Source organism: Peromyscus eremicus, chromosome 1 (assembly GCF_949786415.1).
Source record: "Peromyscus eremicus chromosome 1, PerEre_H2_v1, whole genome shotgun sequence".
Lineage (NCBI taxonomy): Eukaryota > Metazoa > Chordata > Mammalia > Rodentia > Cricetidae > Peromyscus > Peromyscus eremicus.
In genome coordinates, this window is record NC_081416.1 from 16,204,992 (window position 1) to 16,230,210 (window position 25,219).

A 25,219-nucleotide genomic window follows, 5' to 3' on the forward strand; every position below is an offset into this window, starting at 1 on the left:
TTAGTTCATATGTTTGTATGAAGAACTAGGTTTCATTATGACATTTTCAGGGCTGGTGACATAGTTCAGTGGTAGAGTGCTTGTCTAGCATGCATGAGGCCCTGGGTTCCATCCCCTAACTCATGGTGACCTTTTCATGTATGCTCTAAACTTTATTCTTTTTTTTTTTTTTTTTAGTGTTATTTTATGACTATGGGTGTTTGGCCTTGTACCATGTGCATTCAGTGTCCTTGGAAGCCAGAAGAGGATATGTGATCTCCTGGAATTGTATTTACTTATCTTTACGAGCTGGTGCTGACAATTGAATCCTGGTCTTCTGCAAGAGCAGCCTGTGTGAGCCAGGTGGTGGTGGTCCATGCCTTTTATCCCAGAACTTGGGAGGCAGAGGCAGGCAGATCTCTGATTTTTGAGTTCAGGGTCAGCCTGGTCTACAGAGCAAGTTCTAGTTCAGCCAGAGCTACACAGAGAAACTCTGTTTCTAAAAACAAACAAAAAAACAAAAAGGAGCAGCCTGTGCCTTAATCACTGAGCCATCTCTCCAGCCTTATACTTTATTTTTTATTCACCCTGCTTTTTCTCTTCTCCCCCATGCCTCCTCTTGCTGGTCCACCCCCCTTTGTCCCCCACCCCCCCCATCAGGCTTTCTCTGTGTAGCCCTGGCTGTCCTGAAACTTGCTCTGTAGACCAGACTAGCCTGGAACCTCTGTTTCCTAAGTGCTGGGATTGAAGGCTTGTACCACCACTGCCCGGCCCCTTTCCCTCTCCTAAAGTTTCTTCCTCCCCTCTAAATAAAATGCATTAAGCTGTCTGAACCCCAGTGTCACCGAGCTGAAGACATGTTTTGGCATGTGCTCTCTACCACGGAGCAGTGGCCCAACCCTCAACCTCAGTTTGCATGCTCATTCAATGCAGCCAATAAAACAGCACCTTCCAAAGGTCCTCCTGAAATCCAGCTGTGGGGCCCCATCACTTGGGAGGCAGAAGCAGAAGGATCAGTAGTTCCAGGCAGGGGAGAAGCTGAGTCGGTAAATGTTTGCTTCGCAAGCATGAGTTTGATTGAGTTTGATTCCCAGCACCTACATAAAGGTGATAAAGGCTTGTGATCCCAACACTGGGGAGGTGGAGAGGAGCACATCTCTGGGGCTCCACAGTGGCCAGCCAGCCTAGCCTGATCTGGGAGCCCCAGAGCTCAGGAAGAGACCCTGTCTCAAAAATAAGACGGCTCTTGAGCAACTACACCAGAGATTGACCTCTGGCCTCCACATGCACACATGAACCTATACACGTATGTGCACAGGCACACACACCCACATATAAAATGTCCTTATAAAGGAGACCACAGGTATGAAATGCCTAGCACAGAGCCTGGTGCTTGCCCACTATTGCAGGGTGTTTTGTTTTTTTTTCCCCCTTCTTTTTCTCCTTCCTTCCTAGCATTTCACCTTCCACAACTCCAATCTAAAAGAATCTTTGATTCAAAAGGCAGGGAGACCTCTGTAGGGTGGGTTGGAATCCCCATTATCCACCAGGCGATCAGGATCACCATGGAATCTGGTCTAGCTAGTTGTATGGAATGAGTGGCCTTAGGGACAAGTGGTCACAGGGCTGGAAGAAAGCACACTCATGGATGGTGGCGATGGGGAGTTAAGGCTGAAAAATACTCCCCTTCCTCTGTACTGCATACATTCTGCGCTCTCATGTTATCCTTGAAATAATCTAAAAAAAAAAAAAAAAAAAAAAAGCACGCCAGTGCTAGTGTCTAACCAGCACGGGCTGCATGGGGAGGAGGGGCTCTCTAGCATCTAGGTATACATTGTCTGGTTTACATCTCAGCAGGCCGCAGGTGCCAATTACAGGAGGTAATGCTGGAGCTCAGGGCGGGGCTGTCGGCTGTCCTGGTCATTCAGCTCGTGAGGGGCTGCGGCTGGCTTTCAAATATAAGCATCCAGAACTTGGCCATTTGTTGCCTTAGGGTCTCTCTCTGCTCCCTCTAGTGCTGACCTCTGAAAGAAACTGGGGAGGAGATGGACTCTAGCAGAGGAGGCCGCCAAGGAAATGGTCGTGTGTGGACAGTTTCAGTGGAGTCCCTCAATGCCCTTGGTGGGGGGTGGGGACGGGAAAGGCTGCTTGCGGTGTTATCCAGTGTGAGGAGCTCCCCTTAGTCTAAACACTGGGGGAGGGGTGCTCTCATTCCTAGGCACGCCCTCCTTCCAATCCCCCAGACTCTCCTTCCAGAGTTTCTTGCTCCTTAGCAAAAGAACTTAAGGTTGGGAGAAGGGGTCTCCTAGCACTTCAGTCTCCACATCTGTAACCTTCCCCTGGCCAGTCAAGGCAGCTGTGCAAACTCTTAAGTCCGGGTAGCGAAATCAAACACCTTTCTTAACCAATCCCCCTTTTAGCAACAAAGGGGAGCCACCCCCCTAGTCAGTTTAGTCCAGACACCTTATGGAAGGGACACTAGCCCAGATGCCCAGCCTCTACCCGTGGATCACACCCTGAAGCTTAAGAAAGAGAAGCTAGGGCTTGGGGACCCCTGGAACTCTGTTCTCCAGGCAGCTCCCCTCCTCCCCGCTAATAGGTATTTCCTGTTTATGAGGCAGCAAGGGCTGGGCTTTGGGGAAGGGATGGAGGAGTTCTTCCCCTCTTAGGGTTGGGTTGGGGAGTCCTTGAGGACTGCTTGAAGGTTGGGAGGCTTCTCCCTATGGAAAAGTGTTTCTTCCATAGACTGTTCAGGATGCCCCACCCCCACCCACGCCGTGGCCTCTGCCCCTACGGGTAGGGGGCACTGGAGGAGTCGGCTTCCTGTTCTCCACCTCCAAAACCCTCAACGGAGAGCTGTTTCCAGGGGGCGGAGGATGGGGGTGGGTGGTTAGAAGGCTCCAGGGCTGGAAGGAGAAAGTGGGGGGATGGGAAGTGTCTCAACTGGTGCGTCAGAGCCTGCAGGAGGAAAGGATGGCCTTCGTAGTCCGTCCGTCCCCCCCCATTCAAACCTAGTGGTCATTCCACAGCCTCTGTGTCCCTTGCAAAACACGGATCTCAGGCCCTCGGGCGGGGGAGGGTGGGGACCCTACTTAATTAACCCTTTTAGCTCTAGTCCCAACTGGTTTAGCAGGCAAGGTCTGGTTAATTTAGAGAGGGGATGAGTCGTAGGGCTTGCTCTGAGCATTAGGATCGTGCTTCCTTTCCCACCCAGCTGCGGCTGGAGCGCGCAACACAGGGGCTGTAGAATAAGGCTAGGGTCTCGGCAGAGAGCACAGGCAGGGGTCAGTGCCCCATCCCTCCCGGGGGTGGAGACAGGGCTACACCTCACTGCCCACCCAGGCTCCGCCTCCCCCAAGCCCCGCTCCCGCTCCCGCTCCGCCACGCTCCCAACCCCGCGCACCCGGAGGAGGACGGACGCCGAGCGTGAGGCTTCGTCTCCTCCCGCACCCCAGCGCCCGCCCGCCCGCCCGCCCTCGCCGGGGTCTCTGCCTCCGTCTCGTTTTTTAAGAGCTGCGTCACATGCATGCCGTTCCCGGGGACGCTCCCTGCCCCTCGCCGCGCGGCGCACGCACGTCGTCGCTCGCGGCGCGCTCGCCCGGGTCACTTTGACACGGCTGTCCCCTCCCACTAGCAGGACAATTAGCATATTAATAAAGCCCGGCCCAGCCCGACGAGGGCCGGAGAGCCGGCGCCGGCGAGAGGGAGAGGACGCGCGAGCGGGAGCGAGCGCGAGGGCGGCGACGGCGAGGGCGGCGGGAGCGCACAGACACGCACACGCACACGCGCACACACGGACACACACTCCGGGGACGCACACCCGCGCGTACACACGCAGAAGCAGCTCGCCTTCCTGCCTGGCTTCCTTCCTGTCTGCTCCGCGCCTGACAGGCCCCTCGCTGCAGGCAGGGGCCGTCCGCACCGGGCAGAGGCCGGGCCGGGCCGGCGGCGAGGGCATCGGGGGCCGCGGGCGGCGGCAGCGGCTCATGCCCGGCCTGTCCCTGCGAGGGGCGGGCACCGTGACTCGGCTGGGCCCCCAGCGGCGGGCGATGTGAAGATGTCAGTGGGCTGTGCCTGTCCTGGTGAGTGGATCTCGAGCCCGCCTGGCCCCTCCCTCCCTGTCGGCTCCCTCACCCCCGGTTTGGTGATAATTTGTATGTGGGGGGCGTCGAAGGCATGGCGGGGTCGAGGGCGGTATAGAGTTAGCGGGGCCTCAGTCGGGGGAGGGTTTTCTCATCTGTATAAATGCGCTGCAGCCAGAGGCACGGGGAGGGGGTGCTGAGGATGGCTTGTATTTTTTTTTTTTTAAAGGGGGGAAGGCTAACTGGGGAGGGATGGGGGCACTGAAATTCCCAGAATTCCAGGGTGTTAGCCAATCAGAAGTGACTTTGGACTTTTGACCCCCCCCTCAGGTCATCGTAGAGTTGTGATTGGATGGTTTGGGTTCCCCCCTTCCCTGCTGCCTATTGCCTCTTACATATTTTGTGACATTCCCCCCCCCCCCATCGGGCTGTTTCTGAGGATGCTGTTTGGGGGAGGAGTTGATTGGGGCCCATCTTGCCCCCCTCTAACTTTTCCTGTCGGTTGCCACGGAAGGTTGGCCCTCCTAAGGGACTGAAAGCACTCCTAGGGGGTGTCAGATAATTGGGCCCTTGGGTCAGCCATCTCCCTTCGTGGGAGGGGAAATGTATCAATTCCAGGTAGGCTATGAAGTAAGTGGTTTGCAGAGTTGAGTTAGGGGGAAGCAACGCTTGACCCCCGAAGTTAAAACTGGAGGACCCACATTCAAATCACAACCTCCCCCCAAACGTATCAGATCATGCCAGGCAACACCTGTGTTGAGTGTTTTCTCATAGGGTCGGGGTGTAGCTAGCTCTACAAGTGCTAGGAGGAAGAAGTAGAGCCATGTGACAGGAGAATATAGTCTGTCCCCTTCCTTATAACTCTGGGTTCTCCAATTGGCCTTCCTTCCAGGAGGGAGTCAGCTTTCTCTAGGAAGTCAGTGGTCAGTGTCCTGGGTCTAGTCTGGTCTGGATCCCTTGCCTCATTAGATGTCTTGCATTTTGAGAAGCCGCTACTTCATAACTAGGACCCCCCCTCCAACACTCACAAACACACACTCCCCCAAGGGAAGCTGCCAGTGCAGAAACTTCCTTGGAAATCATGTGACCCTAGCCAAGTTGGACTGGGTTGGGCACACACTTCAAATGCCCGCTGAGCCTGACATTTTAGGGGCATAGGGCCCAGGAGTAGGGCTAGGAGAGCCTGAGGATCCTGGAATATCTGGGTGTGGGAACTTCTGGCTCCTGCTGCAGAGGGTGGAGGAGAGGAGAGGGAAGAACTCGCCAAGCTGGAATCCTGCCTAGCCTCGTATCCATCCCACAAATTTGATGTGTATGTTTGTGTGTGTATTTTCTCATTTGCAATTGGCCAGGGCTACACAAGGGGTAGTTAGTTCATGCTCTCAGCCCTCCCTTGGGACTTTCCCCTCCAACATCATGCTTGAGAGCCCAAAGTAAGGTAAGGCTCCAAACAAGCTAGTAGGCTGAAACTTAAAAGATTTCCCCCCAAGACAGGGTTTCTCTGGGTAACAGCCCTGACTGACTGGGTGCTACAGAGCTCGAACTCAGATCCACCTGCCTCTGCCTCCTGAGTGCTGGGACTAAAGGTGTGTGCTACCACCACTCGGCTGAAACTTAAGTTTTTATTCTTAGTTCCTACAAAAACAGTAGGTAGGGTTTGTATATGGAGAGGTGGTCAGCCTGGGGGAGGATGGGAGGTTGGTCCTGGAATTGGGGCAGAGTACCTGTGTCAGTGGGAGGACATTTCCTCCTCAGAGTCATTGTGACTAGCATGGAGACAGGAAGAGGACCTATGCCCGGGGACGTGTATGTGCATTTTCAGTCAGTGCCCCCAAACTCACATTCTTGGTGTCTGGTGGCTGGGGTGAGAGAGAAGGAGCAAAAGATGACCAAGGGGAGAGGGTCTTTCTCTCGACTGTGAAGACGTCTGATGGACTGATGTCACCGTGAGCGGATGGTCTGGAGACTCAAGAGAGCCCCGTGGGAGGGGCTTAAAGAGGGCCTTGGAGTGGAGAATGGGAGGAGTTGGGGTAGGAGAGGGGACCAGGCTTGCATGTGTGGGTGAGGAGAGCACATGCTTCATTCAGCCAAGGGCATTCTGGCTGCATATAGCAGTTCAGGCCTGAGGACCACCTTCACCCTGAGCAGCCCTGGGGCCTAGACGCCCTGGCTGGCTGCCTGCCTGCCTGCCTGAGTCTCTCCTTTGTGCTCTGCTGTCTCTGGGCTCCTCCTCCCCCAGCCCGACAGAGAGACAGCACATGCCCCACACATGTGACTGAGGGAAGCCAGAGCACACACAGCTTCACAAATGCACATGCGGAAACACCACAAGATACACATGTACACACCCCTCCGGCCCTCTTGGTGCTCCTGGGGTGGAGAACAGCTTGGGCTAAATTACCAGAGGCAGGTACAAGCCTTGCTCAGGAGCATCTCCCTGGGCAGGATGCTAAGGGGCTAAGGCCTGTCTGGGGCAGCATGTGGCTCAGAAGGGTTAAGGCAGGGAGAAGTAGGGGGAGGGGAGGAGGCAGCAGTGGTGGCGGCTGGGAGCCAGGAGAGGAGGATGGCAGAGCGCCAGGCCAACGGGAGGCCGGGCACAGACAAAGGAATGGGGGCAGGCACACTGGAGGCCTGGGTCAGGGGCCCGGGCAGGGGGCAGTGCTGGTACCTCATACTGTGGGCTGCTTTTCTCGGAGCCCCCACCTCCAGGAGGACTGTAGGCTTCTCTCCCACATCACCTTTGTCATTCTGTGCTGCCCCCCACGTCCCCCATGCACCAGTTTTTAGGGCCTTCTGACATAGACTTGCTGCCTGTGGCGGGACCTTTCCTGCCCTGTGCGCTGGGGGGAACTGGATCAGAGCAGGAGTGGACTCGCTACAGAAAAGGAACTAAGAGCCTTTTGAGTGATAGGTCGGAGTCTTGGTACATCTTGGTGCCTAAGGGCCCCTCTCAGTGAGAGGGGAGGCCCCTTGTGGCTCCTGTCTGACTAGGCAGTTCTGAGCTCTGGGCTGGGGGCAAAAGCCAGAGCATGCACTCCCTCACCCCCTACGTGGACAGTCATTTGAAGCCTGGAGGGGGAAGGGAATGGGGCTAGGAAGGGCTGCCTTGCTCCAGGACTGGGTTTATATCAAGTAGAGTTAAAAGTCCAGGTTTCCAACCTCAAGCCCCCTTGGCTCACTTGTTCTGGTGGAATTTGTGTATTTGATCCCCTATATGAATGTCCATGTGTGTCTGTGTGTCTGTGTGCACACTTCAGGCAATGCCTATCAACATGCTTTGGAAAGTTGATTTGGTTCTTTGCTGAGGCTGTTTTTGAACTCCTCGATCCTTCCTTCTTCCTGCCTCTGCCTTCTGAGTGTTGGGATTACGGGTGTGTTCCACCAGGCCCACATGCCCCATGTATGTATGTATCTGTTCTAAGGCAGGGTCTCACTATGTAGCCCTGTCTGGCCTGGAGCTTGTTATTTAGACCAGGCTGGTCTTGAACTCACAGAGATCTGCCTACCTCTGCTTCCAAGTGCTGGAATTAAAGGCGTGTGCCACCACATCCAGAATCATGTATTTATTTTTGAAGTAGTCTCTCCGTGTGGCTGAGCCTGGCCGTGGGACTCTGTGTATCCCAGACCGTCCTCAGACTTGTTGAAATCCCTACTTCAGCTTCCCAAGTTCTGGGATTACAGGTGTGTTCCACTCTGTCCAGATCACTTTGGAAAGTTGAAAGGCACGAACGACAGGCATTGTTCTGTTGGTAGTGGAAGAGTGTTTCTTATTTCAGAATCAGGATCTAAATCTTCAAGCTAAAAGAAATGTCTTTTATCCTAGTGGTAGGCTGGATATTGCAGGTTCTGGATAAATGGCATAGATTTCAATGTTTGTGGAAGCTGGGGTACAGCATATGAGCAAGGTATGATAGAGAATGGAGTACAGGTTCCAGGGAAGATGGGCTATGGAGAGAGTCGATGCATAAAATTGACCAAGATATTCATGTTACAGTGTGTTCCGGATTTAGCAAGTAATAACACAGTTTTGGTGTGTATGTTGGGGCCAGGATTCATGCATGGTCCCAGCCCCCCTATAAATGGAGGTCAGGGTCTAACTCAGGCTTTGTGTTTGTCCGGCCTATGTGTGTATTTAGGGTTTAAGGAGTGTGTATCAGATACTGATTTACATGAAATTGAGAGGTGTAATTTATGTGTGGAGCATGTTTACAGAGCTAGGTGCAATATTATCATTTTCTTGCTGGCCTTGGATTGTTTGTGAATGTAGTTGGGGGAAGGAGGGCAGTACAGGACACCCTCCAACTGCAGGGAGAGAAAGTAGCTGCTCCTCTGAGTGTGTGCCTGTGCGTGTTTCCTGTGGAAGTAGGAGGGCCTGGACCACCACCAAAGTTTCTGAAGTATCTCTTCCCCTAGAAAAGCCCTTTTCAGACGAAGCAATTTCCCAAAACCAAGTGCCTTTATTAAGACCTGGGGTAGTGGGAAGGCTTCAACGGCCCCCCTTAAGGACCACTGGATAGGCAAGTTTGCCTTGCTTACCCTGACAACGCCCCAACGCCTCTTTCCCTAGCATCCACGTGGTTTCAGGGGTGGTGTCCCGGAAGGGTGTTCTGTAAAGGGGATCTATCTAATCCAGGACTTGGAACTTGGCTGGGTTTGGGAAGCCTGGACTGTCCGTTTCTCTCTAGTATTTACACGCTGAACTCAGAATGTGGGTCCGTCAAAAGTAAAAAAACTCAAAACCCCCCCCCCCACCCACACACACACAGCCTCCTCCCACCCAGCCGCTCTTGGATTTCTCCAGAGGAGCCCAGAGTGGCAGTGCAGGCCGGCCTTTAACCTGAGAGGTCTGTGGGAGGTTTGGCTGGCAGGGTGAAGACACTAGGAGTCTGCAAAGGCCAGCACCGTCCCTCACCCCAGCCTGTGGCTCTGGAGGGTGCGTTTCGCCGCCGGCCTCCCTCGGCCTCCTCTCGGCCCAGGTCTCCCCTGGCCCAGTCCGTTCAGTCCCCAGTCTCCAGGTCTCAATCTCTTTTGTTTTTCTCAGCAGTCCCTCCTCCCTCCTCCCTCCTCCTCCCTCCTCCCTCCCTCCGCTCTTCCTCCTCGCTGGCGGGGAGGGGGCGGGGCCGGCGGGGCAGCTCCACCCTCCGCCCGCCCTGGGGCCTCCTTCGGAGAGAGGCTCGGAGAGCGAGCGAGCGAGCGAGCGAGCGGGCGGCGGGCGGCGGGCGGCGGGCGGGGAGGAGAGGGAGGGAGGAGGGAGAGAAAGGGAGAAAGGAAGGAGCAGGCGGGCGCTGCGTGTGTCTGAGTGTGCCAGTGTGAGTGAGTGTGAGTGCCGGGCCCTGCCTCTCCCGCCTCCCCAGCAGAGGGGCCCGGTGGCCGCGGGCGGGCGGGCGGGCGGGCTGCTTGGAGGCAGAGGCAGCGAGAGGCGGCGGCGGGCAGAGCCGAGGAGGAGGAGGAGGAGGAGGAGGAGAGAGGAAAGAGCCGAGCAGCCATTGTTGAGGGAAACCTTGCAAACAAAGAAGGCTCCGGACTCCCCGCGGCCCCCCGCCCCCCAGGCCGGCCCCCCGGCCCCCGGTCCCCGGCCCAGTGGCCATTGTAACTTTCCCCCCGGGCTGTGGACGCCGCGGGGCGGGCGGAGGCTGTGCATGCGAGTCTTTGTGCGGCCTGCGGAGTGGAGCTCCCCGCCAGACCGGCCGGTCCCACTCGGGACATGAGCTGCTGAAGTTGGCTTCACCTAAGTCCTCACCCTTGCCGGGCTCCCCGTGGGCTTCCAGGCGCTCCCCGCACCTTTCCCGACCCCCACAGTTCTCCCAGGTAAGTCTGGGTACCTTGAAAGCTTGTCGGGGTGGGCAAAAGGCCCTCTGTCTAGCCCAGGCCTGCTATGCTGACCGGGGGAGAAGTGTCCCGGCTCCCAGCGTGGGGGCTGCAAGCCTGCTGACCTGTGGTTAGCCCGGAAAGGGAGGAGGCCTGCCTTCAGGTCCGTCTGGTTACCATGGAAATGCCCAGCTGGAGGTACCTTCTCGGCCTCGGGACGTTGCTTCCAACCTGAGCAAACTTTGCTAGTTCTGAGCGCTTCCTTTCAACCCCCTTCCCAAAGCTTCCAGATCGTTAAGGGGCAGGTGTTGACTCCAGGGCTGGATGACACGTTTCCTTCCTCACTCCCACCCCCACCTTGGTCCCTGTATTCCTCCTCCTGTGGACAGGCAGCAGCAGGGACAGATGGTCAGGGTGATGGCCCTCCCCTCCTCATTACCAGCCCCTTGTGCTGGGGCTACTGGGAGTTGCTATGGCTCTCCCAGTAGCTGAGAGATGCTGGATTTGTTTGAGTCCATTCACTTGAGATGTAAATAGAGGCCACAGAGTTTGGCCTTTAGCTCCCCAAAACTTTCAGACTCGCCCCAAACCATACTAGTGAGGAACTCAGCTGTCTTGCTTTCCTCCTCTTCAAGTTCTTGAGCTGATAAATTTCTTCAGGAGGCCAGAAATTCACTGGGGCAGAGGTAGCTCTGCTTTTTAGGAAAAGAGGGGACGAGGGCCAGTTCTGAGAAACCAGACTCTTGGATTCATTGCCTAGGCCTGGCCTTTGGTGGCCTACATGAGTTCCAACTTTCTGTGCGGCTTTAGTCTACTTGTCTGTGGAGTGGAGCGTCTTAGAGGCTGAGTAGAGACTGTCATTTCCTGAAACACAGGGTCAGTCCAGGACTAGTGTGAAAGTAATGTGGGCAGTGCTTAGAGTGTGTGGACCTGGTCCTGTGAGAGAGAGCTCCTGCAGAAGATGAGGGCTTTTTGTGGGCACCCTCATACTGCCTGGGGCTGCTGGGTTCCAGCCCTCGGTAGGCGTGTTGAGGCGAGCTGAAGGTGGAAGCCTGCTAGGCAGGATGAGGCACACACGTGTGCAGGCACACACAAGCTCTGACTCTTGGCACCTTTAGAGATTGTAGTCTGGGCCCCTCTGGGACCCCCCCTCCCTTTGCCCACATTGTAATATGGGGCCCCTGGGGAGAAAATTAAGTGGCACATGTTGGCACAGGGTCTTCCTTTGTCTCTTTGCCCCCCAGGAGCAAAATATATTTTATGTCTAAATTAAGGTACAGGGCTCAGATATAGCCAATGCAGGTAGCCTTCTGGTTGCAAGTTTTAGGGACCAAGGAAGTGAGAACAACCTGACTAGAACCTTCGAGACCATGCCTCAGTTTCCCCTCTTTTCTGGTGGGGAGGGGAAGAATAGAGTTGCCTGGGTAACTGGCTCCTATCCAAGTATGAATTTAGCTGTGGCAGTCAGAAACTAGTATGCAGGGAAGTATATACATGCTGCTTCACGAAGTGGAGGAGGGGGCACCCCTGCACATGCCCATATGTACAACAGAGACCCCTTTCTAGTTAGTGTCTGTCCCTGGAATGGAGGCTCTTTACCATTTGTGAGTAGAATGTGCTAGAGGCCCATCTGCCTCCCTCCCACCTCAAGGCTCAAAAAGGGCTAGACTTTGAGTTTTTGGTCTGGAAACAATGCTCTACCCATTGTAGGTGTGGGTATGGGGGCTGGGCTGATAAGGGAGTGGCTGTTGGTGGGGGAGGCCAAAAGCTCAACTGTTTATCTGGTGGGCCGCACCCAACAGGCACACCAGCCCCCCTTATCTTTCTATCCCTTACCCTCCTGAGACCCTGCAGGGTGGAGGAAGAGCAGAGAATTCCCTAATTCCCTCTGTCTTCCTCCACCTTGGTCACCAGGGCACACAGTGAAGTTGGGTCAAAGGATGGAAATAGAATAGAATGGGAATTAGAATATCTAGGTGCAGATATCACCTTTGCTGGTTACTAATGGTATGCTCTTGGCAAGTTCTTTCCTCAGTTGCCACATCTTAAAAATGGGAATGTTACTGTCAATTCCACTGCCTCACAAAATTGAATGAAACCATGCAGATAAAAAGGAGGTTTGCAAAATTGTCATGTTTTGATCTTTTTTCTGTGATACTGGCTTTTCTTCCTTGCTTCGGTTCATCCTTCATTAGTCTCAGCAGAAAAAAAAAAAAGATCTTTTTTTTTTTTTTTTTTTGGTTTTTCGAGACAGGGTTTCTCTGTGTAGCTTTGTGCCTTTCCTAGAACTCACTTGGTAGCCCAGGCTGGCCTCGAACTCACAGAGATCCGCCTGGCTCTGCCTCCCGAGTGCTGGGATTAAAGGCGTGCGCCACCACCGCCCGGCTAAAAAAAAGATCTTGAGGATAGACTAGGATTAGGGCTCAATACTCCTTGCTTGCTTCTTTCTTTCTAGTTTTATTGTCTTTTTAATTATGGGGGAGGGGACATGGGAGGGTGCACACAATTGCAGGTACCCACAGAAGCAAGAAGAGGGTGTTATGTCCTCGGGAGCTGAGGTTCCAGGAGGTTGTGAGCAGCCCAGTGTGCTGGGAACCAAACTCAGGTCCTCTGGAAGAGTGAGTACTCAGTGCTCCCACTCCTGAGCCAGCTCTCCAGCCCTACTCCCGTTTCTTAAATAAGATGGGAGCTAGATTTTGAAGGGGTGGTAGGTGGTCCTTAGACTAGTCCCCTTCTCTAGGTCACCACTCTTTTGTAACTAGGCTGGAGACAACAGAAGACCAGCCTCTCACCCATGTGGTCTAGCAGGCTTCCAGTGGAGCTCCCAAGAATCTTAGGGGACTGTGCCATTCTCTCCTAGGTTGTTCCTCAAAGTCATTCAAGCTGTACTCGCCGAAGGAGCCCCCGAACGGCAACGCCTTCCCTCCCTTTCATCCCGGCACCATGCTGGATCGGGATGTGGGGTGAGTCGTCTTCCTCCTTCCCAGCCCTCATCAGAGGCTGACTTGCCTGGAGAGGGAAGGGACTGGCCTCTCCCCTTCTCCAGTGATTTCTGTCTTCCACCCTGATTCTCATAGTCTCTTCCCTTACACAGCCCGACTCCTATGTACCCACCTACATACCTGGAGCCTGGGATAGGGTAAGTGGAGTCAGCCGGTCGGGAAGCTTCCCTCTGCATGCACCTAAGCAGAAGTGGGGTAGATAGGTCGAGTCTGCTCCTGACCTCACCTCTTCCCTTCCCCAGGAGGCATACACCATATGGTAACCAAACCGACTATAGAATATTTGAGCTTAACAAACGGCTACAGAACTGGACAGAGGTATGGCCAAGGAAATAGAGACTAGGAGGGGGAGGTCCAGGTGAGCACCCTAGGGCATGTTTTATTGTACACACCTACTCATTTCTGGGTTCTTTAGGAGTGTGACAATCTCTGGTGGGATGCTTTCACGACTGAGTTCTTTGAGGATGATGCCATGTTGACCATCACTTTCTGCTTGGAGGATGGACCAAAGAGATACAGTGAGTGGTCTCTGTGAGAGTATTACACTTTCTCTGTACTCCGTTGAGTCTAGAAGTGTTAAGAGGTCTGCCTTGGTCCTTTTTCAAGTACCTCTGTCCTGAGAAAATTGTTCTGTCTCTATAGCCATTGGCCGGACCCTGATCCCACGATATTTCCGCAGCATTTTTGAGGGGGGTGCTACGGAGCTGTATTATGTACTTAAGCACCCCAAGGAGGCATTCCACAGCAACTTTGTGTCCCTCGACTGTGACCAGGGCAGCATGGTGACCCAGCACGGCAAACCCATGTTCACCCAGGTCAGCAAACCGACAGGATATGGAACACCAAGGGCACCTGGCTTTGATTTCCTCTTTCCCAACATGTACTACAGCTGTTCCCCAAGGAGGCATAATGGGAAGTGGCCGAATGAGAAGGGAGGGCAGGCATAGCATTCAGCAGATGTTTACTTGGTTTATTCATGTCAGTTTTCTGGGCCCCGAGGTATACGGTGAACGAGAGCCCTGACCTCATAGAGCTTGTAGCAGATGGGTTTTTCTCTGACTACTTGGGAAAAGGACGAGGATCTGTTAAGCTTTCCTACTATGTGTGTGTAAGTATTTGTGAGTGTGTAAAGGCCAGGTATGACAGGTATATGGGGAGGGGGCGTGCTGCAACAGTTATGCACCCAGATACTTGCACAGGTAGCAGAAGTCTATGCAGGGGGAGAGTCATGAGTCGAGGGGAGAGCTGTAACAGGCACATTTTTGTGTATGTGGGGAAGAGGGCAGGGGTATGACGAGCCTATCCCCAGGTGTGTGTGGAGGGCCGGTTGTACCTGGAGTTCATGTTTGACGACATGATGCGGATAAAGACTTGGCACTTCAGTATCCGGCAGCACCGAGAACTCATCCCCAGGAGCATCCTGGCCATGCACGTGAGTTGTGAGCAGGATCTAAGATAAGGGGAAGGCTAGCAGCAGTGGGGTTGAGCAGGCTGTGCCGTTTCCTGACCGAACTTAGTAGAGAGGGGAGATGGGTTTAGTACTAGCCCCTTTCTCAGTATGTCACATGCCCAGGTGAGCGGATGCAACCAGATTCCAATGTTCTTTCTCCGTCTCCAGGCCCAGGACCCCCAGATGCTGGATCAGCTCTCCAAAAACATCACCCGGTGTGGGCTTTCCAATTCCACTCTCAACTACCTCCGAGTGAGTGTGATCCTCCCATTTCTGCCCAGCCTCTCTTGTTAGAGCTGCGTGTCTCTCCCCTAACAATCGATCCATCCTCTGGTCTACCCCCAGCTCTGTGTGATACTCGAGCCCATGCAGGAACTCATGTCCCGCCACAAGACCTACAGCCTCAGCCCCCGAGACTGCCTCAAGACCTGCCTTTTCCAGAAGTGGCAGCGCATGGTAGCACCTCCTGGTGAGTGCCTTGGCACTGCCCTCACCAGGCTCTGACGGGATACCGGGAGGCTGTGTCTTTTATCTCCGTGAAGTTCCCTCTGCTCTGTTTCTTGCTCCCGGGACTACAAGACTGAGGACAGGGTAGATAGACACAGGCTCCTGAGGAGTGGGAATGCAGGATAGGGGTCCAGGGCCCTCTCCCACCTGAGTGTCCTTTCCCTGGCACAGCGGAACCTGCGCGGCAGCAGCCCAGCAAACGGCGGAAACGGAAGATGTCGGGGGGTAGCACCATGAGCTCGGGGGGTGGCAACACCAACAACAGCAACAGCAAGAAGAAGAGCCCAGCCAGCACCTTCGCTCTCTCCAGCCAGGTACCTGTAAGCATCTCAGCTTTCTTCTCTTCTGGGCTGCCCCCTGTCTGACCTGAGCTGACCCGCAGGCGTAGAAGCCAGGACAGTTTCCCCATGTACGCTAGAGCCAGCATGGGCTGACTCCTTTCACTGATGAGAGAACCCTGGTGTCCAGGCACATACATGCATGGTTGTGATCACACAAACTCAGCCATAGGTACATAGAGCATGGGACAGGATCAGCTGGGAGCATATACACATGTTCAGAGCAGACAGCGTGAGGCACACACCATCAGAATACACTCACACTGATGGGCGGATATGCAGGCGTGAATGTTGCATATGTAGAATACATGCACATTTGTGAACATACACATTTCCTCCCTCATATTTTTGATCTGCTCACTCTCTTACATGTGGACAGAAGTTTAGGAGGCCCCTAAAACCAGAGGGAGATGGATTAGGGAGCTAGGGGAGTAAAATGGTACTTCTTTCCAGAATCCAGTGGGTAGGGGCCAAAAGCTGTGATGCTCCGGCATCCCTTAGTGGGAAGGACTCCAGGAGCTGAGGGTGTCTGGAGTTGGGGTTTTAAACTTGGGTATGAAGAGGGGGTGGGGTGTTGAGCTTCTGGGAGGGTATGGGGGCTCTGGGGATATCTGCCGCCCTGGGTCGGGCGAGCCCCTGCCCCGATTATGTTTGGGGACCTCCGCCACTCTCAGGATGTGATGGTGGTGGGGGAGCCCACCCTGATGGGCGGGGAGTTCGGGGACGAGGACGAGAGGCTGATCACTCGGCTGGAGAACACGCAGTTTGACGCGGCCAACGGCATTGACGACGAGGACAGCTTTAACAACTCCCCTGCACTGGGCGCCAACAGCCCCTGGAACAGCAAGCCTCCATCCAGCCAAGAGAGCAAATCGGAGAACCCCACGTCACAGGCCTCCCAGTAAAGGCCCTGCCATGGCCACCCAGTGCTCTGCCTGCCCCACCCCTCAAGGCCCCAGGGAGCAGAAGATGGAATAAGAGACTGAGCATCTGAAATGGGCAACCTCCATCCACCCACTTCAGGGAGGAACTGGACTCACTGGGGCAGGTGCCAAGATTTGCCCCCCAGTTGCCCTGGGCTGGGCCTGGCCCCTGCAGAGCCTTTTGGGGGAAGGGGGTACTCATGTGGATGCCTCTGTGGACCCTGGGCCTCTGAGAAATGTCCTGACCCTCCTCTCCCCAGGGCATTTGCCCCCATTCTCACCCCAGGTTCTGGGTGTCCCACCCTCCTGATTTGTCCCTCTGAGCCTGGTGTTTATACCCACAGCCCTTAGGGGCTTAAAGTTATGGGGCTTGGTCGAATGCCTTTCCCCTAAGTGGCTGTTAATAGAGGGTAAAATTCTGGGCTCTTCCCTTCTGCCACTTACCCAGCTCCAAGTTTTTAAAAAAAATAATATTATTAAAAATGTAAATTAAAAAAAAAGTCACTCATGTTCCCCATTCCCCTGTTGCAAATCCAGCTACCTCCCTCCTTCCGGCTGATGGAGGGCCTAGGGCCCAGGTGGGGGTGAGAGTTGGGGCAGGGGAGTATGCCTACCACTTTATACAGTTTGAGAAGCTTCAGACCAAGGAGGCACATTGCCATCTCCCTTCTCTTCCCCTGGGGTGGCTGGAGTTGGGGGCAGCATGCCATCGCTTAGGGTTGAGATCATTGACCACATCTTTTGACAACCCCCTGTTGGATGTCTCCCCAGGCTCCGGGGCTCTAGCCTGGCCTCTTAGTGCTCGGAGTCCCTCTAGCCCCATCCCACCACGGTGTGTATTTTTACAGTCCTACCAGAGCAGCTAGCTGTCTTGGATGGGTGGGGAGGACAGAGGGAAGGGGCCGCTTAGTTGTCACTGTGCTTTCTTGTCTCAGTGTGTCAGGAATAGGGTGAGAGGACCCTTATCCACTTGATTCCAGAACCCTCCTCTCCCAGCCCCTCAAACTGTGTATTTAGTCCTAACCTCTCTTTCACTGAGGGAAAGGAGCTCATGCCCACCAGGGAGAACAGGCCTCTGTCCTCCCCCAAGCTGAGGTAGACATTCCTCTCCCCGTGTCCCCTCCCTCATAGAAGGGAGGGGGCAGTCAGTATCCTCAGCTCCATTTCCTAGTCGGAGCATGTGGTCAGGGTGAGGGGAGGCCAAGAGCAGGGTTGTGTGGTTCTGTGGCTCATGGCCCTGCGGCCTTTTCCTGTGGCCAGTCCCAGAGTGTATGGGTACCTCCTCTCTCCCTGTTCTCCCTTTTGGATTATGGGGTCCCTTGTGCCCTGCTTTCTCCATGCCAGCCACTTTTGGGAGGATGCTGTCAGGAGCCAAAGGAAAGGGTGAGGAAGGTGGAAGTCCCATCCCTACTGTGATGATTTTTTCTTTCCTATTTTTTCTTTACTTTTTTTCTTTTTCTTTTTTCTTTTTTCTTTTTTTCTTTTTTTTTTTTTTTTTTTCTATTTTTGGCCATTTGAGTCATGTATGGTACCAATCAATAAAGAGACTTTTTGGTTTGAGAGTGTCCTGGTTAGTCATTGGTGCAAAGTTGTCAGGCATGGTGGCATACGTCTTTAGTCCCAGCACTCAGAGGCAAAAGGATCTCTGAGTTCAAAACCAGCCTGGTCTGTATAGTGAGTTCCCCTTGTCCGAAAAACAAAATCCCCCAGTTGAAGACAGGCTTTCTCGGGAGTCTCCTCACATTTTTCTCAGTGGAGCTGTTCTTCTGAGTCATGCCTGACTTTCACTCCAGGCCCCAATCTTTCTTCCTAGGTACCCTATCCTAGCCCCGGTACCTTAGGTGGTATCTTTTCTCACAGACACCCCCACTCCCAACTGCTGCCCCTTAACTCTAGTTGTTACAAGGGTCCTGTGCTCTGAAGCAGGGCTCCTGGGAGAGAGACTTGGGTGAAGATGTTGGAAGGCTTTTGGGGAAGGGGTCCTTGGAGGGACTTGGGTTGCAGGACCTTGGGGGCAGTTAGAATGTCTGTGACACTCTTTGCTCTTTTCTGGGACATTGCTTTAAAAAAAAAAAAAAAAAAAAAAAAAGCAAACAAAAAACCAACAGAGTCCATCCCCCCCCATCCCAGATGAGGCCTAAATCAGTCTCCCCTGGGGCCTAAGACCCCTGATGAGGGATTAAGAGAGGGGCAGAATTACTTGTCTTGTGCCAGCTTTGTTAGGGGCTCCTAAGTTCCATAGGGAGATAGAAACAGGACCCCTTAAGGTTTCTTTACAGTTAGCTACTAACTTCCCTACCATTGAGACCCTACTGTGGGTTGGAGCTTGGGTCTTAGCACCCATGATGCCTCTCTCCTACCCAGTGTCTCCTGTTTGATCCTAACAGACCCTTCCCCTACTGAGCTCTGTAGATCTTCAGTTAACCCTGATAGACCTGTGCTTCTGCCTCACAGGAAGACAACAGAGGAATTAGCCGACTGACACCCCACCTCCCCCTCCACAGTTACCTGCCCCGTTGACCACTTAGGGCTGTGCTCACACATGGACACGGACACACACACCCACAGGCTTCACAGGGCCTGACAAGGACATTGGCCAGCCACTTTCTTCTTTGGAGTCCTATGTAGTACCTGCAGATGGTTTATGTCTGGTGCAGAGTGCACATCTGGCCGTTTTTTGCCTGAATGTGTGCCAGTGTGTTTATGCATATGACTGCTGAACTGAGGAGGTCCTCGTGTGTGTATAAATGTCTGTAAAGTAGTATATTAATGTGTATGTGGACATGTGTATAGATGTTTATGTATTGGTTGGAGAATTCATTCAGCTAGTATTGAGTCCTCTTAGCTACCAGGCCCAATTCTAGGTACCAGGAGTAGAACTAAAGGAGGCAAAGAAAACATGACATTTGGGTGTGCATGGAGGCTCTAAATATAAAATGAGAATGTGTTGATATTGAATGCATGGCTTAGCAATGAGGTTGTGTTATTGGGTCCTGGGACAGTAGTTGTAAGACTGAATTGAACATTTGCATTGTGTGTGTGTGTGTGTGTGTGTGTGAGAGAGAGAGAGAGAAAGCAAGCTAGCCAGGTGCAGACCGTGCCCTGCTCTGCCCTGCTGGGGCAAAAGGTGGGCCCAAGAGAGAGGAACTCACTGTTTGAACTTGGGAAACATTTGTCAGCAGTTTCCTCTGGAGCCCTACATCTGGCTCCTCCTCATTGTCCCCCAGCAGCCCCTGTGAGGAAGGCCCCTGGTGAAAGCATTTTCCCAGGTAAAGGAAGGGAGAGTCCCTCCAAGGCTCTCCTGCCCTCTATTACAGCTACAGGTGTGGCTTCGTCCCAGGCTCCAGCATGCTGCTGAAGAGCTTGTCTCAGTCCCTTCCAGCTGTGAACCCGACCCCAACAACCCACTGCCCTTAGCTCCTTTCCCACAGTTCCTGGCCTGGATACGTCAAACCGGAGCTCTAACCCCTTCTTCAGACCCCTGTCTAGTTTTTCACAACCTACAGCACCCCTAAGCTAGGTTGACCTTCACCTTCTTTTCAAAGGGAAGAGGAGGGCTGGAAAGATGGCTCAACAGTAAACAACATTTTCTGCTCTGAAGAGGGTCAGCGTTCACTTCCCAGCACCTACATGGCTCCTTAGAACCACCAGTGAACTCCAGTTCCAAAGGTTCTGGCGCCCTCTTCTGACTCCAAGGGCTCCAGGCATGTATGCAGTGCACGTAACAGAAATGTAGGCAAAGACCTACACACATAAAATAAAATGTTTAAAAAAGGGGCGGCAGTGGCACACGCCTTTAATCCCGGCACTCTGGAGGCAGAGCCAGGTGGATCTCTCAGTTCGAGGCCAGCTTGGTCTACAGAGTGAGATCCAGGACAGGCACCAAAACTACACAAAGAGACCCCTGTCTCGAAAAACCAAAGAAAGTAAGTAAATAGTTAAATGTGGACCCTGGCCAGCCAGCCTACACCCTTTCAATCAGATCTCAAGCTCCTTTTCCTAAACAAAAAGCCCTCTTTATCCAAGTTCAGTTTTATCTAGGAGATTGGCAGACAGTGAAGGGTCAGGAATTATAGCTGGGAGGGGAGAAGGTTAGGAGATGAGGGGTCAGAGGTGGTGTGTTCTGGATCAGGCTTAAGGAAAGGCAACCCCAAATGGGACTTTCAACAGTATTTGGGATGCTGAGAGGACTGAATTCATGGCTATCAAAAAACAAGGAGTTTTGAGTCAGTGGCCCTCTAGTTATCAGCCAGATTTCAAAGATGTCGCCTTTGTCCTTGCTAGCCCTGACTTCCAAGAACTCAGTGTTACAGTTATCTGATGGTCATTGATGTGGCCCATCTTCCCAAGAGGCCCATCTCGGGGGCTTCTCTCCACCCCACTCTCCTGTCTTCCATAAAACCTACAGAGAAGTGGATAGGAGATCATGCATTGCATTGCTCAGCCTGGGAAGAGCAGGATACTCAGAACAGAGATGACCACACCTCCAGGTTCATCTCCAGCCTACAAAATGGGCTTTTGAAATGTGTGTATTTATTCTGAGATGGTCTCGCATATCCTAGGATGGCCGGAAATTATGTAGTTGAAGATAACCTTGAACTTCTGATCTTCCTGCCTTTACCAGCCAAATACTGGGATAACAAATCTGTACCCCTGCATCCAGTTTATGCCATGCTGGAAACTGAATATGGAGCTTTCTGCATGCCAAGCCAGCACTGACCTGTATCCCGACTCACTTTTTTAAGATTGGATCTCACTGCAGAGCCCTAGCTGGCAGAGAACTTAATATGTAAACCAGGCTGGCTTTGGCCTTGAACTTGTGGTGATCCTCCTGCCTCTGGTTTCCAGATACTATGAGTATAGGTGTGCACCATTATGCCTGGTCGTTTTTATTTCTCTGTTGTGTTTGTATGAGTGTGTGGTTTATGTATGTATTTGCATGTGTGTGTGTAGTGTGCATGGAGACCAGAGGTTGACATTTGGTGTGACCTGGTGTGTTCTCAGCTGTCCACCTTTTCTTTAAAGATTTATTTATTATGTATACAGAAGAGGGTGGCAGATCTCATTACAAATGGTTGTGAGCCACCATGTGAGTGCTGGGAATTGAACTCAGGACCTCTGGAAGAGCAGTCAGTGCTCTTAACCTCTGAGCCATCTCTCCAGCCCCCCACCTTTTCTTTTTGCTAGATTTTTTCCTTGTTTGTTGTTGTTTTGTCTTGTCTTTTTGTCTTTTTTTTTTTCTTGGTTTTTCAGGACAGGGTTTCTCTGTAGTTTTTTTTCAAAGTGAAGCTTTCTTTCTTTTTTTTTTAACTTTATTATCACCAAGAATGCTCAAGGTATTTTCTTTTTTTTTTTTTTCCTAAGATTTATTTATTATGTATACAGTATTCTGTCTACATGTATTATTCTGTCTGCATGTACACCTGCAGGCCAGAAGAGGGTGCCAGATCTCATTACAGATGGATGTGAGCCACCATGTGGTTGCTGGGATTGAACTCAGAACCTCTGGAAGAGCAGTCAGTGCTCTTAACTGCTGAGCCATCTCTCCAGCCCCTCTCTGTGTAGTTTTGATGCCTGTCCTGGATCTCATTCTGTAGACCAGGCTGGCCTCGAACTCACAGAGATGCCCCTGGCTCTGCCTCCTGAATGCTGGGATTAAAGGCGTGCGCCACCGCCGCCCGGCTTGCAGGACTAAACTCACTTGCTAGCGAGCACTGTAACACTGAGCTATATTCTCGACCCCGCCACCTCATTTTTGAGGCTGGGTCTCACTGAACCTGCGGTTTACTGACTTGGCTAGGCTGGTTGTCGAGTGAATGCCAGGGTTCCATTTGCTGCTGTCCGCCTGTCGCTGGGACTACAGACTCTCTTAGTTATTGGTTTCGTTCCCATGATGGGATGCCGACAGAAGCAATTAAGGAAGGAAGGATTGATTGCAGCTCACAAGTTCAAGGCTACAGTCCGCCACTGTGGGAAAGTCAGGTCAGAGCTCTGGGCAGCTGGTCACATTGTAGCCAGGGTGAAACAGAGCAATGCATATGTGTCCTTTTTCTCTTCACTTACACAGTCCAGGGTTCCAACCAAGTAATGGCACTGCCCACAGGGGGTGCGTCTTCCCACCTCAGTGCCATCAAGACGGTACCCAACAGGCATGCCCAGAGGCCCGTCGCCTAGGTGATTATAGACGCTGTAGTTGACAATTAACACTAGCCATCACAGCTGGCTACACAACGTGCCTGATGTGGGCCTGGGACTCTTCCCGGTGTGGGGCCGGTTTAGGCCTAGCCTGTTAGGCTGCCACCATGGGATTCTGTTGAGACTGTTTTTTCCCTCAGTGCAGTTGAAGCACCATCCACTATTTACTTCCTGCCGGCCATAACTACCCTTGGATGTCCCCTTCCCCTGCCCTGCATCCTCTCCTCATCTGTGATCTCTCAAGGCAAGAGCCACCTCTGGTCTCCTCAGGAGATCACACTGTAAGCTGGTACTCCTCCGCACATGAACTCGCTCTGTGGTTGAACTGTCTCTTCTTCCTTCTTTCTCAAAACAGGATCTGTGTAGCTGAGACTGGCCTGGAACTCATTCTGTAGTCCAGCCACGCCTCAGACTCAATGCTTTCCCTCCTCAGTTTCCTGAGTGCTGGGATTGGAGTTGTACAGTTCATTAGTAAGAACTTCTCCAGGCCGACTCCTGACCATATCTGCTCTTCCTTCCTCAGTCTGACTCCCACATTCACCAGTCATCTGTGACCAGACCCCCTCCATTCCATCAGCGAGCTCTGTAGACCAGGTTGGCCTCGAACTCGCAGAGATCCGCCTGCCTCTGCCTCCGGAACACTGGGATTAAAGGCATGCACCACCATGCCTGGCTGCATGTCTAGCTTTAAAACGTTTTTTATTAGCCGGACAGTGGTGGCACACACCTTTAATCTCAGCACTCGGGAGGTAGAGGCAGGTGGATCTCTGTGAGTTCAAGGCCAGCCTGGGCTACGGAGAGTTCCAGGACAGGCTCCAAAGCTACACAGAGAAACCCTGTCTCGAAAAAAAAAAACAACAAAAACAACAACAACAACATTTTATTTAGTTAGGTTGGGGTAGTGCGCCCACCTGGTACAGTGCACCTGTAGAAGTCAGAAGACATAGGAGTCCATTCTCTCTCGCCTTCCACCAGTTCTGGGGACTGAATTCAAGGGCCCTTATCTGTTGAGACGTCACCTCTCTCTCTCTCTCTCCTCCGTCCCTCTCTTTAAGTTTTTTTTTTTTTTTTTGAGACAGAATTTCACGTTGTAGTCCAGCTTGGCCTGGAACTCACTATTCATTATGTAGCCCAGGCTGGCTTTGAGCTCATGGTGATCTTGCCTCAGCCTTCTGAATGGCTGGGATGACTGACGTGTGCCACTATGCCTGCCTTACACTGCTCCTCTAAATCTGTCCTCCAGGCACAGAGGGATTGTTTGATTATGACAGAGTCTCAGATACACCCGGCTGGCCTCCCAACTCATTATATTTGGAGGTTGACCTTGAACTCCTGATCTTGATGTTTCTCTTTCCTGACTGAACGCTGGGACTGATGTTACTATGTACCACCATTGATTTTGATGTTGTTTGTTTAATTACGTTTATCCATCGTGTGTGGGGTGGGTGCATACACCCACTCACCCTCTCCCCCACCACACACACACACATGCATTCATGGAGGTCGGAACCTGTGGGAGCTGGCTCTCTTATTCCACTGTAGGTCCTGGGGACTTAATGAAGTCATCAGGCTTGGCAGCAAGCATCTTTACCCAGCAAGCCTGCCCTCTTTTCTGTTTTTGTTGTTGTTCTCAAGACTAAGATTTCACTATGTAGCCTAGGCTGGCCTCAAATTTTTGGACTGCTTCCAGCCTCAGACCCCCTGAGATTATAGTCATGGTTTCACATAAGGGTTTAACTTTCCTTTGTCTAGAACTTTCTCTCTGGGCCTCTTCTCCCAGCACCTGGGTCCACCTAGATTGGACCCTCAGTTCTGGGTATCCTGACCCAGAGTTGTGACACTGGCTTACCCAGTCTCATTTCTGTCCCTTCTCAGAAGGGATCATTTCCATCAAACTTTCCCATACTCCTGCAGTATCCTGTGTATGGATGGGTGCCCATCAGAAAAATCCAGCCCAACCTGTTGAGTGAGGTAGACAGCCTGCAGAACTGGAGGGTGGGGCACGCAGGCATCTTTTGTCGTCTTATTTTCTCTAGACTCTGATCAACATGTGGATTGTTCTTCATGGGCATCAAAGCTCGGCCTGGAATCCTTGGCTGAGCTGGATTAAGAATCAGTAGTCAGGGCTGGAGAGATGGGCCAGTGGTTGAATGTATATTATTCCGGAAGGACCCAAGTTCAGTTTCTGCACCCACATCAGGCAGCTCACAACTGCCTGTAGATCCAGCTCCAGCTCCAGGGGATCTGACTCCTGTGGCTTCCACAGATACCCATACACATGTCACACACACAAACACATGGTTAAAAATAAAATAATACTTAATAAAGTGTTCTGCCTGCGTGTATGTCTGCACACCAGAAGAGGGCACCAGATCTCATTATAGATGATTGTGAGCCACCATGTGGTTGCTGGGAATTGAACTCAGGACCTCTGGAAGAGCAGCCAGTGCTCTTAACATCCAAGCCATCTCTCCAGCCCTAAAATAACACTTTAAAAAGGAAGAAAAATAGTAGTCAAGAAGGGTCTGGCCAGCTGTTGGGATGCTGAGGCAGGATGATTGCTACAAATTCAAAGCCAGTCTGGAATACAGAGCAAGAGACTGTCTAAGAAACAAAAATGGCCAGGTGGTGGCAGCACACACTTTTTTTTGTTGTTATTTCGAGACAGGGTTTCTCTGTGTAACAGTCCAGGCTGTCCTGGATCTCACTCTGTAGACCAGGCTGGCCTTAAACTCACTGAGGTCCGCCTGCCTCTGCCTTCCGAGTACAGGGATCAAAGGTGTGCATCGCCACTGTCCACTGGCAGCACCCCCCCCCTTTTTTGGGGGGTACCTCTGTCTGCACATATGTCTGCAGGCCAGATGAGGGCATCAGATCCTATTATAGATGGTTGTGAGCCACCATGTGGGTGCTGGGAATTGAACTCAGGACCTCT

At 52.6% G+C, this 25,219-nt stretch overlaps 1 protein-coding gene across 3 annotated transcripts; it reads left to right on the top strand.

Annotated features, from left to right (window-relative positions):
• Positions 1-3,660: 3,660 nt before the first annotated feature.
• Positions 3,661-17,519, top strand: Ldb1 (LIM domain binding 1). Of its 3 annotated transcripts, none has more exons than XM_059257114.1 (11): positions 3,661-4,061; positions 12,730-12,832; positions 12,964-13,008; positions 13,114-13,189; positions 13,287-13,389; positions 13,514-13,686; positions 14,181-14,303; positions 14,490-14,573; positions 14,667-14,790; positions 15,000-15,142; positions 15,841-17,519. In XM_059257114.1, exons 1-11 carry the CDS (start codon positions 4,037-4,039, stop codon positions 16,069-16,071), a joined length of 1,230 nt encoding a protein of 409 aa, XP_059113097.1. In that variant the 5' UTR covers positions 3,661-4,036; the 3' UTR covers positions 16,072-17,519. The 3 variants fall into 3 exon arrangements, with proteins under 3 accessions (XP_059113097.1, XP_059113092.1, XP_059113088.1); XM_059257109.1 differs by having other exon boundaries at positions 3,662-4,061; positions 15,000-15,148; XM_059257105.1 differs by lacking the exon at positions 3,661-4,061 and adding an exon at positions 9,641-9,869 and having other exon boundaries at positions 15,000-15,148.
• The last annotated feature ends 7,700 nt before the right edge of the window (positions 17,520-25,219 follow it).

Excerpts from the sequence above, each read along its gene's own strand:
- Ldb1 (XM_059257109.1), top strand. The coding sequence starts at position 4,037 with ATGTCAGTGGGCTGTGCCTGTCCTG. Across the intron at positions 13,687-14,180 it reads GCAAACCCATGTTCACCCAG|GTGTGTGTGGAGGGCCGGTT; the intron begins GTCAGCAAACCG and ends GCCTATCCCCAG. Across the intron at positions 14,574-14,666 it reads CCACTCTCAACTACCTCCGA|CTCTGTGTGATACTCGAGCC; the intron begins GTGAGTGTGATC and ends GTCTACCCCCAG.